Source organism: Syngnathus floridae, chromosome 12 (genome assembly GCF_059516105.1).
Source record: "Syngnathus floridae isolate MCC-2025c chromosome 12, RoL_Sflo_1.0, whole genome shotgun sequence".
NCBI lineage: Eukaryota > Metazoa > Chordata > Actinopteri > Syngnathiformes > Syngnathidae > Syngnathus > Syngnathus floridae.
In genome coordinates this window covers 10,724,382-10,737,615 of record NC_142424.1, presented here as the reverse complement: position 1 = coordinate 10,737,615, position 13,234 = coordinate 10,724,382, and the positions used below count along the sequence as shown (strand labels likewise).

At 37.9% G+C, this 13,234-nt stretch overlaps 1 protein-coding gene across 1 annotated transcript; it reads right to left on the bottom strand.

The window, feature by feature from the left end:
* Window positions 1-11: 11 nt before the first annotated feature.
* On the bottom strand, window positions 12-7,558 carry purg (purine-rich element binding protein G). Its single transcript, XM_088391256.1, has one exon. The coding sequence runs from the start codon at window positions 6,996-6,998 to the stop codon at window positions 5,964-5,966; it is 1,035 nt and encodes a 344-aa protein (XP_088247382.1). The 5' UTR covers window positions 6,999-7,558; the 3' UTR covers window positions 12-5,963.
* Window positions 7,559-13,234: the final 5,676 nt, after the last annotated feature.

The following is a 13,234-nucleotide window of genomic DNA, read 5'->3' as shown; positions in this document are numbered from 1 at the left end:
TAAGCACAGGATACTTAAGGAAAAAGTTTTATTGAAGAAAAAAATAGTTAAACCAATAAAAATACGTAGCTTTTTTCCACATTTGTTTTGTTTTCCCAACTCAAAGAACAATGATAAGACGAATTTAATGTTTCCTATATTTCGCTAAATTAAACCATACTTCAACACATAACCATCTAAATAATAGAGAACATTAAAAAATATAAACAGAAAAAATACAAGATTGTCTTCTCGGCTGCAGGCACAAATGCTATGCAACTGTTAAGTAGACATGTCATTGTTTTCAACATTTAACCTTACGACCGACAAACTTCCAACTTCCAACTGATCTTTTCAAATACAAATGTTTGGGATGTGGATGTGACTATTTGGAAACAGCAGTGAGACATCAAATTATTTTTTTTTAGTCTGATAGCTCCTCTTGGCATGCATTTAGCTTGGGTCCAAATAAGCACCGTTATATATGTAACATAGCACCATTTTCCCCCCATATAATTTTTCTTTTATACTAGGACCCAACCAATGGCATGCATACACTCTAAAACTTTGCTGTTTCAGTTACCATTTCTAAACATAGCTTTATTTCAAACATTACAAGGCAAGTAATGATTACTGATAAAGTACCTTACATAGAGTGGATGAACTAGTACAGTACAAAACTAGTTAGATTTTTTATATTATGTCATACTCTAAAGGACAACAGGTCACACTGATATATGTAACAATTACCTAAAATGTACACAGTTTACCATGTTTTTCAGGTCATTTGACTTTCAAACAAAACCCCAACTTATCTCTTAAGTTCTTTGCTCCAGAACTGCGGAGAGAGCAAAATTAAACAGCAAACTATCACTTCTTCAGTACACAAACATTCACATGACAAGCACAAATACATTTACACTTTGTCACCACTTGTCCCACCTCTGTACCTTTTTTGCGTCATTTGTTAGACGATCATTTTCATCCAAAAATACCATGGTCATGTCCAAATTCATAGAAATAACACAATCAGAACAATATACCTCAGTGGACTTCATTGTTCCCAACTAAAAAAAAAAAACACACATTGAAAATCAATTATACAGTCGCATTGTGAAGGTACTTTAAGGCATTGGGGTTGGAAACATCTTTGTTATAAGTCCAGATTTTCCTTTGTGTTATTCATCACTGTCTGAAAATCTTGTGACCATAATGCCAACTGGAATCTTGATACCTTAAGAATGATCTCTGGCCCGTTCTGGCCTTAAAGAAAAACTAATTTTGAGTCCTTTGCATCACTCATCTTATCTAGCATTCGTGATGTCACTGACACGTATTCTACATGTTCATTGCACCCTTAAGTATATTCATTAGTGTTCAAACAAAATATTTCAAGTTTCTCACCTATATAAATGAACAGTGATTGTTATTATCACTCATTTAGTGTAAACACAACTAAACAAAACTGTCAAGTACTGAATAAACACAGTAGGAGACAGAAGAAGCTGTCATTCGGGATGAATCATCTCTAACAGGACCATATTTAGACATTTTATGAAACGCATATTCATAGTGTGTCACACATTTATTAGTAGTCTGCTCTTTTAGTATGCATTTGTTACTTATTTGAGCTCACCCATCAAAGTTGTAAATACTTTGATGGCAGCTGAACACATTCTTTAATACACTTGATTCTTATACAGTATAAGCTCTATGAGGTTTTGGTTTTCCTTGAGCCAAATAATAAAAGGAAAACCAAAATAAATCAGACTGCTTACGGCATGCTTTGGAAGTAGCTGTGTCGCTTTTCATTTTTTTTACAGGACACATGCAGTGCCATTTCCAAAGACGAATATGCTTATGGTTTCAGACACCATTCAACATGCTCATCGGTAAAAATGTAATGTTGTCCTTTGAAGTCTTGAGGTAGTCCACATTGATTTACATATGTGGTGCTTTCCAACACTTGGAAGATGTGTGTTACAAGCATGAACCCCATAAAACAAAGAATTAACCCTGTCTCCTCCCTCTAAAGACAAAGGCAAAAAAAACATTCAAAAGGCAGCAGTATTTTGCCAAGTAACAATGCAGTCACTTTTAATTCATAATGATAAGAAGTTACCTTAGTTGACCAGTTCACCAATATAATTATTACATTTTGATTATTTTTTTATTATGACATCTAATAATAAGAAATAGTATTAATGAATGTAAACATTATCTGCTGCTTTAATATATGTCTTCCAAATGTACTTCTACTCTTATTTAATTTAATTTACACAAAATGGGGAAATTATATTGAGTCAAATTAGAATACGGTTGTTTTAAAGAGCAGCTCATCAGAGTCTTACAGTTTTAGATCCATGGTTGGCAAGACATGAATAGAAGTAGTCCCACTAGATTAACTGATTACAAAACAGTAAAACACAAAAAAAGCAACTTTCATTTAAAGTGCTTTTTTAAAAGCATATTTGTAATTCAAGTGACAGATTCCAGGGCAATTTTCAAGAAATTCATGTTCTAGTCACTAGAAAACGAACACAAATATTTGCATTAATTATTGACAAAAGCATGATTTACAACTTGCCTCGGAACCAAATTCACTAATTTCAACTAATTTGTTAATGGCATAAGTAAATTGCAATATGTATATTTCTATGACATTGTGCTTAGAGTTTCACTTTCTATAGTTCCACTTGTATGAAAATAAATAAATTTATCATATAATCCTTCACCAAAATGTTCTTCACACTCTTAAAAGACAGCACAACAAACACAACAAACCCATTCAACTGTGCTTACACCAATCGGGACTAACTGTAACAAATAATACAACTTTTGAAGCCATTCTTGACGACTGACTATATTATTCTTCTACCAGATCAGATTATTTCCTCGCTTCACCGAACTGCAAGATAAGAACGTCAAGAAAACGGAAGATGGCCTAGCTAAAAAATGATGTCTGAATACTTTCTGCTCAGATACGTATCAGAGAACATCAAAATACAATGGACAAATGATTTGTTGAAATTTGTAAAAAAATTGCTCAAACAAGTATTCTACACTTGAGGATTTACTCCTATTTTTGCTAACGTTTCAAACTTGGCTAGGGTCTGTGTGAGTATAATTGCCGTTGTAATGGTGCTTACACACTTAAAACTGCTGCGTCTAAAGTAATCCAATTTGGGTAAAATGGCTAACCCAGCGCTGAGTCCGAAAGGTGCCAAGCCATTGTTTCGTTATTCATTTTATTTGATTCAAGCGGTGATTTCATACAGCATGTAGGATTAAAATCTTGACCCAAAGGGGTAAAAACTTCCCATGCTGATGCATTCAAGCTACCAATTAATGGGATACCAATTTCCATTAAATAAATAAAATACATTAAAAAATGTATTTATATATATATATATATATATATATATATATATATATGGAAAGAAAGAGAGAGGAAGGGAGGGAGAGAGAGAGAGAGAGAGAGAGAGAGAGAGAGAGAGAGATAGAGAGAGAGAGAGAGAGAGAGAGAGAGAGAGAGAAAGATACCAACAACATAGCCCCATTAAACATAGAACTTTACGTTTCGAAGGTATAAAGCCTCCACGGTAGCAGGAGATTGAGCCCTTTCTATGCTCTCACTTTGTTTATCCAACCAGTATGCACTCAATTAGTCTGATTTTACCTTCACTTGTGTTCTTATCATGTTCACACTATTGACCTGAGCTGTCCTCTACGTAGCAACTTAATACAAAAAACAGAAGAGGGGGTGAAAAATCTATAGCACCATGTATTTTTGTTCATATTTCAAGTATTTTTAAATTGGATTTCATTTTTCTAAACATTCAGCTGAGACTGGAAGGTTGTGCGTTCAAACTCCGGCCGGGTCATACCAAAGACTATAATACATTTCCTCCCTGCTTGGCACTCAGCATGAAGGAATGGAATTGGGGGGTTAGATCACCAAATGATTCCTGAGCGCGGCACCGCTGCTGCTCACTGCTCCCCTCTCCCCCAGGGGATGGATCAAAATCACACGGGGATGGGTTAAATGCAGAGGACAAATTTCACCACACCCAGATGTGTGTGTGACAAACATTGGGACTTTAACTTTAAAAATATGAAATGAGGAAATTACCCTTCTGTAATTTTCTTCCTGTAAATGTTGTAAAGTGTCAAAGTCTTGTTTGGGTATGTGGGAAATTAAATTTAATTGTCCTTCAGTTTTGAGAATCCAAAATAATTTTGAAGGCATTGTTGATTTGAAGACTAGTTGAGGAATCTGTCCAGGAAAATACAGAAAACATAAAATGTATGTAATTCAAACCTTCTAATGATTTGGTCCATTTGTAATATTTTTATATTTATCTATTTTCTCAAGGACTACTGTCCTTGTGGCTTCTAAACTGGAGATTAGATGATCATCGTATCATAAAGTACTTCACAAAAGTAGCACATAATAAAATCAGAAAAGATGCAACTCTGAAACACAGATACACAGAAACATGGCATTTTTGTTCATTTTGATTTTTGTGTGACAATTGTACGTGTTGCAGCAAAAAAAAAGGTTTGAAGAAGTGATAAAGAAATTGTTTTGTGTAACGTGTTCGCTACCACTGCAAAGCCAGTTAGCGCTGCCTATTGGCAAAATGATTGTCTGTAATAAAATAATGTAAGCATGACATTTTTGTTTTTGATAAATCAGACAGAATGTGAAAAAAAAAATACTCCTGTATTATATACAAAGGTTCATGATAATTGGACATTTTTAGGAATTACCCACAGAACCGAGTACAATAGAATGCAACAAGATGAAGGTCCCTAGCCTAGGCAACAGAATCATTTCACTCATTGTAGTTGCAGCCACTAGCTTTGTTTGTCGGATACAAAATATGCTGTAACTTTTATCTTCCGTAAACAAATCCCCAAAGCTCAACATTCATCAATTTTAAATTGCAATGATTTGACTGTATTCACTTGATCATGAAAAAAAAATCAAATTAAACTATTTTAGTCTTGTTGATGTTAAAATATTCTAATGGTACGGGATAAGATTTCTTTGATGGTTTACTGTGTATCCCTTGTTCACTCCCTTAAAGCTGCAGGGTTAAAAATTGGACTGATCCAATAAGTTGAGTCCCAAACTTTCAGTTGTTTTGCAAAAACAAGAACCAAATTTGTCCGGTTGTTTTGTGCAAAACAACTTTGCCACTTTTTAACCCAAATTGGGTTGCTTTTAACTCAGCATTATTAAAGGTGCGTGGTAAAAAACATCTTTGTGAAAAGACTTCTAAATAATATCACGTATAACATGATTAGCAACACTGGGGGTAAAATATAAGTTAGACCAATCATAGTTTTATAGTTACAGTGTAACTGTAATAAATACTATTCAGATAAACATATTTGAGAGAGATACAGTAAATCTCAAAGTGCTTATGTTTGATTGCAGGATAAATTTTAACGTACTGCACCAGTTCGTAAGCTGTCTCTCGCCTGAATGCTAACTATTACCATGTGGCAAAAAGAAGTGAGGGGCTATGTTTTTATGTCACTCAACACCTAAGGTCTTGATTGAGAGATTGTCAGCTCCTAGGTAGTGAGGTAAGCAGTTAGTGTGAAAAATGCTACATTTTCTAAACTGCAGCAAAGAAGTGTGTGTGTGTGTGTGTGTGTGCGCGTGGGTGTGCGTGTGAGTGCGTGCATGCGTGCGCGTGCATGCGTGATAGACAAATACAGAAATATCTTTTTCACATTGCCACTGTTCCCCCATTTTATAGTTTCTTACTGCAATATGTTTTATTATTTACAGAGTAGTAAGCTGTTAAATTTAGATGGCGAGGGTGGGGAGGATTTTAGAGGGTTTGGGGGCGGATTTGTTGTTTTTGATTTAATAGCGTGATATTTCTGATTTATAAGCAATACAATACAATTAACAATACATTACACAACTGGACAATTATGAGATTCGGTCCTACTGCCAAGGTCGGTCAGTCCTCCTGCTCCTCGCTGTCCTGCCGAGGGTCTGTGCTCTTCTCTTTGTGACAATTAAAAATTCGCCTCATCTCCTCCTCGTACTTGATGAAATTCTCCCCGAATCTCGCCCAGGCTTTTAAAGGGACGGTGATGGTATTTCTATACGGCTGCCGCACTTCACTGATTTTTAAAAAGACGCCGTAGCGGTTGGAACCGACGTCAAAATAAAACCTCTTGTTGTCCACGCGAAAGGACACGGCCTCTGGAAGCTCGGGGATGCTGTCCTCGTGATTCCTGGTCGCGGCTCGGCCGCGCTCGTCGCACTCGTCGTCGCCGTAGTCCTCGATGAGCTGCGAGAGCGCGTCCCTGAACTCGATGAGACCCTGTGCGGGGAGCACGATAGTCTGTTCGATCCCCTGGCCGTAGTAGCCCATCGTGCCGTGCCCTTTGCTGACAGTCTGTCGTATGCGGAGGAACCTCCCTCTCTGGTTCTCCTTCAGGTCCAGAAAGTACTTTCTGTTGTCCCTCTCGATGAATTCGCTCTTGAGTACGCGGTGCGCGTGGTCCTCTGACGCCGCGGAGCCGGTGGGTGACGACGCGGGCTCCTGAACCCTTCTGCGGGGTTCGAGCGCGCGGCCCTGCTCGTTGCCACCGTGCTCGTCGAGCAGTGGTGGCGGTTGGGGCGCAAGTCCCACGCGCAGTCCGATCCGGGCGTAATAGTCAATAAAGTCCCCCAGGCAGTAACGGAGCGCGGGCGCCATCGACATGGACAGAGTCAGTTTGCTTTTTCGGATGTTATCGTGGCGGCCTCTGCCGATCCAAACCTCGGCGATTTTCAGGAAGCGTCCGCGCACGCTCTGCTTCACGTCCAAGTAGAAGCGTTTCTTCTGGATATCGACGCGTTTGGAGGCGAGCTCCTGGATGTCGCTGCCCTGCTGCTGGGGTCCGATCTGCACATATTGCTGAGGATAAGTGGCTCTCGGCAAAGAGTCTGACGCAATCTTACCCCTGACTCGCTCCATTCCTCTGCAACATCCATCGGCCAACATGATTTAGATTCCGCTTCTATACAGCTCAGGTGGACAACACGATTCCCCCATTCCCGAACGCCTTTATCGCAACATCTGGCGTGTAGCTTGGAAACAAGTTTCCCAGATGCCTCGAATGACCTGAAGATGGCTGCTGGTTTGGATGCATCAGCTGATCACGTTGCAGTGTCCCGAAATAAAGGTCAAGTTCGATTATTTAGCCACTGCAACCAACCATTGCATTTTGCATCATCTATGAATTGCAGCAAGCTCATTCAGTGAGGGAGCCAGGGAAGCAGCCGACCTGGAAAGGGAGGAGGCGTGCAATCTACTACATGAACCCGATGAACCCATCCACCCCCTCCCGTCCTGAGGATACCTCTGATACAGATTTACTCTGTCACTGTGGGAAACATGGCGCTCTGCAACTGACATCATTTGTTTGCTCTGTAAATATATTTCTATACATGTGATATACACATACACTGCATCTCTACAAATATATACACATATATATATACACATACATACATATATATATACATATATATATACATACATATATATACGTATACATATTTAGTATATACACACACATATAAATGTATATATATATATATATATATATATATATACATATATATATATATATATATATATACACATACATACATACATATACATACATATATATGTAAATGTACATACATACATATATATGTATGTATGTATGTACATACATACATATATATATATATATATATAAATATATATATATATATATATATATATATATGGCATGCCGTTCAGGAAATTAATATTTGAATATATTGAATGAACCTTGAATATATTGAATGAACTTCGGAATATATTGAATGAACCTTGAATATATTGAATGAACTTCGGAATATATTGAATGAAACTTGAATATATTGAATGAACTTCGGAATATATTGAATGAAACTTGAATATATTGAATGAACTTCGGAATATATTGAATGAACCTTGAATATATTGAATGAACCTTGAATATATTGAATGAACTTCGGAATATATTGAATGAACCTCGAATATATTGAATGAACTTCGGAATATATTGAATGAACCTTGAATATATTGAATGAATTTCGGAATATATTGAATGAATTTCGGAATATATTGAATGAACCTTGAATATATTGAATGAACATTGGAATATATTGAATGAACCTTGAATATATTGAATGAACTTCGGAATATATTGAATGAATTTCGGAATATATTGAATGAACTTCGGAATATATTGAATGAATTTTGGAATATATTGAATGAATTTCGGAATATATTGAATGAACCTTGAATATATTGAATGAATTTCGGAATATATTGAATGAACTTCGGAATATATTGAATGAACTTCGGAATATATTGAATGAAACTTGACTGACGTCATCATTGCCGCCATCTTGTACATGCATTTCGTTGCTGCCGCAATTATGAACCAGTCAGCTCGCAATATCGTGTCAGCTATTCTTAGCAATGATGAAATTGTCAATGCACTGGCGAGTGCTTGTACCACCCAAAATCCCCCGGAGACACATGCCCAGCAATATCATGCTTTGGACGAAGAAGTCCAGGCTGCTTTTAATCGGGGCGGTTTAATGTCAGACAATATTTTCACGGACCATATTCACGGCTCAACGTGCGGTTTAAATTAACCCTACCTATTCTTACTTCTTCTGTCTTGGGCCCTTTCTAGTGAACGGGCGTAGATTGTTGTGGGGCACTGCTGTGAGGTCGATGGCAAGCTGAGGTTGCGATGATTAACAGAAGCCTGGTCTGTTGTGCGCCCAGGTCTGCCCCGATTAAAAGCAGCCTGGACTTCTTCGTCCAAAGTATTATATTGCTGGGCATGTGTCTCCGGGGGATTTTGGGTGGTACAAGCACTCGCCAGTGCATTGACAATTTCATCATTGCTAAGAATAGCTGACACGATATTGCGAGCTGACTGGTTCATAATTGCGGCAGCAACGAAATGCATGTACAAGATGGCGGCAATGATGACGTCAGTCAAGTTTCATTCAATATATTCCGAAGTTCATTCAATATATTCCGAAGTTCATTCAATATATTCCGAAGTTCATTCAATATATTCAAGGTTCATTCAATATATTCCGAAGTTCATTCAATATATTCCGAAGTTCATTCAATATATTCCGAAATTCATTCAATATATTCCGAAGTTCATTCAATATATTCCGAAGTTCATTCAATATATTCAAGGTTCATTCAATATATTCAAGGTTCATTCAATATATTCAAGGTTCATTCAATATATTCCGAAGTTCATTCAATATATTCCGAAGTTCATTCAATATATTCAAGGTTCATTCAATATATTCCGAAGTTCATTCAATATATTCCGAAGTTCATTCAATATATTCAAATATTAATTTCCTGAACGGCATGCCATATATATATATATATATATATATATATATATATATATATATATATATATATATATATATATATATATATACTGCTCTCCAGGAGATCTGCATGGAGAAATGGGCCAAAATACCAGTAACGGTGTGTGAAAACCTTGTGAAGACTTACAGAAAACATTTGACCTCTGTCATTGCCAACAAAGAATATATAACAAAGTATTAATATGAACGTTTGTTATTGACCAAATACTTATTTTCCACCATAAATTGCGAATAAATTCCTTAAAAATCAGACAATGTGATTTTCGAAAAAAAATTTTTCCTTTTGTCTCTCATAGTTGAAGTATATGTACCTATGATGAAAATTACAGGCATCTCTCATCTGGTAAGTGGGAGAACTTGCACAATTGGTGGGTGACTACATACTTTTTTTGCCCCACTGTACATACACGCACGCACGCACGCACGCACGCACGCACGCACGCACACACACACACACACGCACGCACACACACACACACACACACACACACACACACACACACTCGTATGAAAAGGTTTGGGCACACCTGATCATTTTCAAGATTTTCCCTTATAAATCATTGGATTTTTGAATCTGCAATTTCAGTTAAATATATCAAATAGCAGACAAACACGATGATATTTGAGAAGTGAAATGAAGTTTATCGGATTTACAGAAAGTGTGCAATCATTACTTAAACAAAAGTAGGCTGGTGCATAAATTTGGGGACCACAACAGAACAATGACATCAATATTTAGTACCATATTTTCCGGACTATAAGTCACTCCGGAATATAAGTCGCACCAGCCATAAAATGCCCCAAAAAGTGAAAAAAAAAACATATATAAGTCGCTCCGGAGTATGTCGCATTTTGGGGGCAACTTATTCGACAAAATCCCACACCAAAAACAGTCATGAACGAGCAACAACAGGCTAAACGATAGCAACAACAGGCTAAACGATAGGTATGCTAACGTGACAAACAAACAAAGAGCTGAGAACGGGCCTGACGTAACATATAGAGTGATTAAGGACAACTATTACATGAATAACATGTTTATAAAACCATCGGTGTCAATCCAATTCATTAAATCCATCGATCGTTCTATACGATAGCAACAGGCTAAACGATAGGTATGCTAACATGACAAACACAAATGAGGAGCTGAGAACGGGCCTGACGCAACATATAGAGTGATTTAGGACAACTATTACATAAATAACATGTTTATAAAACCATCGGTGTCACTCCAATTGATTAAATCCATCGATCGTTCTTTGTCAACAATGGGTGCGCGCGGCTGAGGGCGCTTGCACTTCAAAATATTCCACAGGCTCATATAACGATAAACTATGTTTCAAATAACTATAATATAAGCAATAATATTATCAAACCATCCGTGCACTTTAAATCCATTAAATCCATTGATCAAATTCCTCGTCCTTTGTCAACATTGCCGCGCGTGCGCCCTGACGTCAGCCTTGTCTTTATTCCACAGATCTAGTATATAACTATATTGTAGCGTTAACAAAGTACAAGGATAGACGTGGGTTTGGTAAACGGCTCTTTATTAAACAAAACAAACTTCCAAGCGTGTGGCGGCGTGGACTTCCAGACACGAGAGCTCCATGGCATAGGACCGGGCGTGCGTAATGGCCATGTCCGAGCCCCATGCACCGTTCGCGGACAGCCACTCGGCCGAGCGCCGGCCCCCGACTCAGTAGAGTAGGACCGGGCGTGCGTAAAAGCCATAATAGTTTTTCAAACCTTCTATGACTTTGTCCTCCGTGTCACTTAGAAATGATCACCGCTAATGATGCCGGTAGTCCTTACGTGGGTACGTTTGTCCTTTATGTAAACAACCGCCGTGCTGCGTCGCGCCGTGCCACTGACGTCACTTGAAATAGTAATCCATTGGTACATTACGGTTCTCCAAACTTTCTTTCTGCTGCTCGATTACTGTTTTCAGCTGCATATTTTACAACTTGAAGTTTGTAACCTACAAAATATGAGTTTCTTTTTGGTGCCCTTTTTCTTAAGCCCACCCAGTTGATGAGTAACGGCCAACGGTAAAATTTAGAGCGCCTTCAACCAGTTTCGTCTGAAAATATAATTTTTTTCAGATGTAGGTTTTGGTTTTGTTTATTTGGTTGTTTTATCAAAGTCAAAGTCTGCTTTATTGTCGATTTTTTTTCATATACCAAGACACACAAAGAGATTGAAATTAGGTTCCCACTATCCCTCGGTGAAATAGTACACATATGCATACAAGCAACACAAAAAAAAAAAAACAAGGCACAAACAATGAATAAATAAGAGTGTTGAATAAATAATAATAATAAATATAAGTGGAGCAAAAATGGAGCAAGTGTACATACAGCAGACAGTGGACTTGGATATGGTGCTTTAAAGTGTTAATTGCTTTATTTGATGTTTTCTCTATTTTTTTATGTTTTGAATATGTTCAAGATAAAGATATAAAAGCATTGGAAGTGATCAACTATACTAAAAATAACATGGGAAGTGGTCAACTATACTTGCAAGTAAGTGATGTCTTAATGATCAAGGAAAAATTTGTGAAAAAAAACATATATAAGTCGCTCCTGAGTATAAGTCGCCCCCCCACCCAAACTATGAAAAAAAACCGCGACTTATAGTTCAGAAATTACGGTAGATCCTCATTTTGCAGAAATAACAGCCTCTAAACGCTTCCTATAGCTTCCAATGAGAGTCTGGATTCTGGTTGAAGGTATTTTTGACCATTCTTCTTGACATAACATCTCCAGTTCAGTCAGGTTTGTTGGTTTCCGAGCATGGACATGATCACCGTCATAAATCACACCACAGATTTTCAATCATATTCAGGTCTGGGGACTGAGATGGCCATTCCAGAACGTTGTACTTGTTCCTCTGCATGAATGCCTTAGTCGAATTTGAGCAGTGTTTGGGGTCGTTGTCTTGTTGAAGTATCCAGCCCCTGCGCAACTTCAACTTTGTCACTGATTTTTGAACATTGTTCGCAAGAATCTGCTGATACTGACTGGAATCCATGCAACCTTCAACTTTAACAAGATAGCCTGCATTGGCCACACAGCCCCACAGCATGACGGAACCACCACCAAAATTGACTGTGGGTAGCAAGTGTTTGTCATGGAAGGCTGTGTTCTTCTTACTCCATGCATACCGCTCCTTGTTATGTCCAAATAACAAAATTTTAGTTTCATCGGTCCACAGTACCTTATGCCAAAATGAAGTTGGCTTGTCTAAACGTGCTTTAGTATACCTCAAGCGACTGTTTGTGGCATGTGTGCAGAAAAGGCTTCTGCCGCATTACTCTCCCATATAGCATCTCCTTGTGCAAAGTGTGCTTAATAGTTGAATGATGCACAGTGACACCATCTGCAGCAAGATCATGGTGTAGGTCTTTGGAGCTGGTCTGTGGATTGACTTTGACTGTTCTCACCATCATTCACATCTGCTTATCTGAGGTTTCTCTTGGCCTGCCACTCCGGGCCTAAACTAGTACTGTGCCTGTGGTCTTCCATTTCCTCACTCTGTTCCTCACAGTGGAAACTGGCAGCTGAAATTTCTGAGCGAGCTTTTTGTATCATTCCTCTCAGGTCATTTGTCAGTTGTTTTGAGGCTCCCATGTTGCCACTCTTCAAAGAAGATGCAAAGAGAACTTGCAACTGGCCACCTTAAATACCCTTTCTCATGGTTGGCTTCACCTGTGTATGTAGATCAAAGGTCAATGAGCTTATCAATGAGTTTACCAAACAAATTTTGTGTTCCAATAATTAGTGC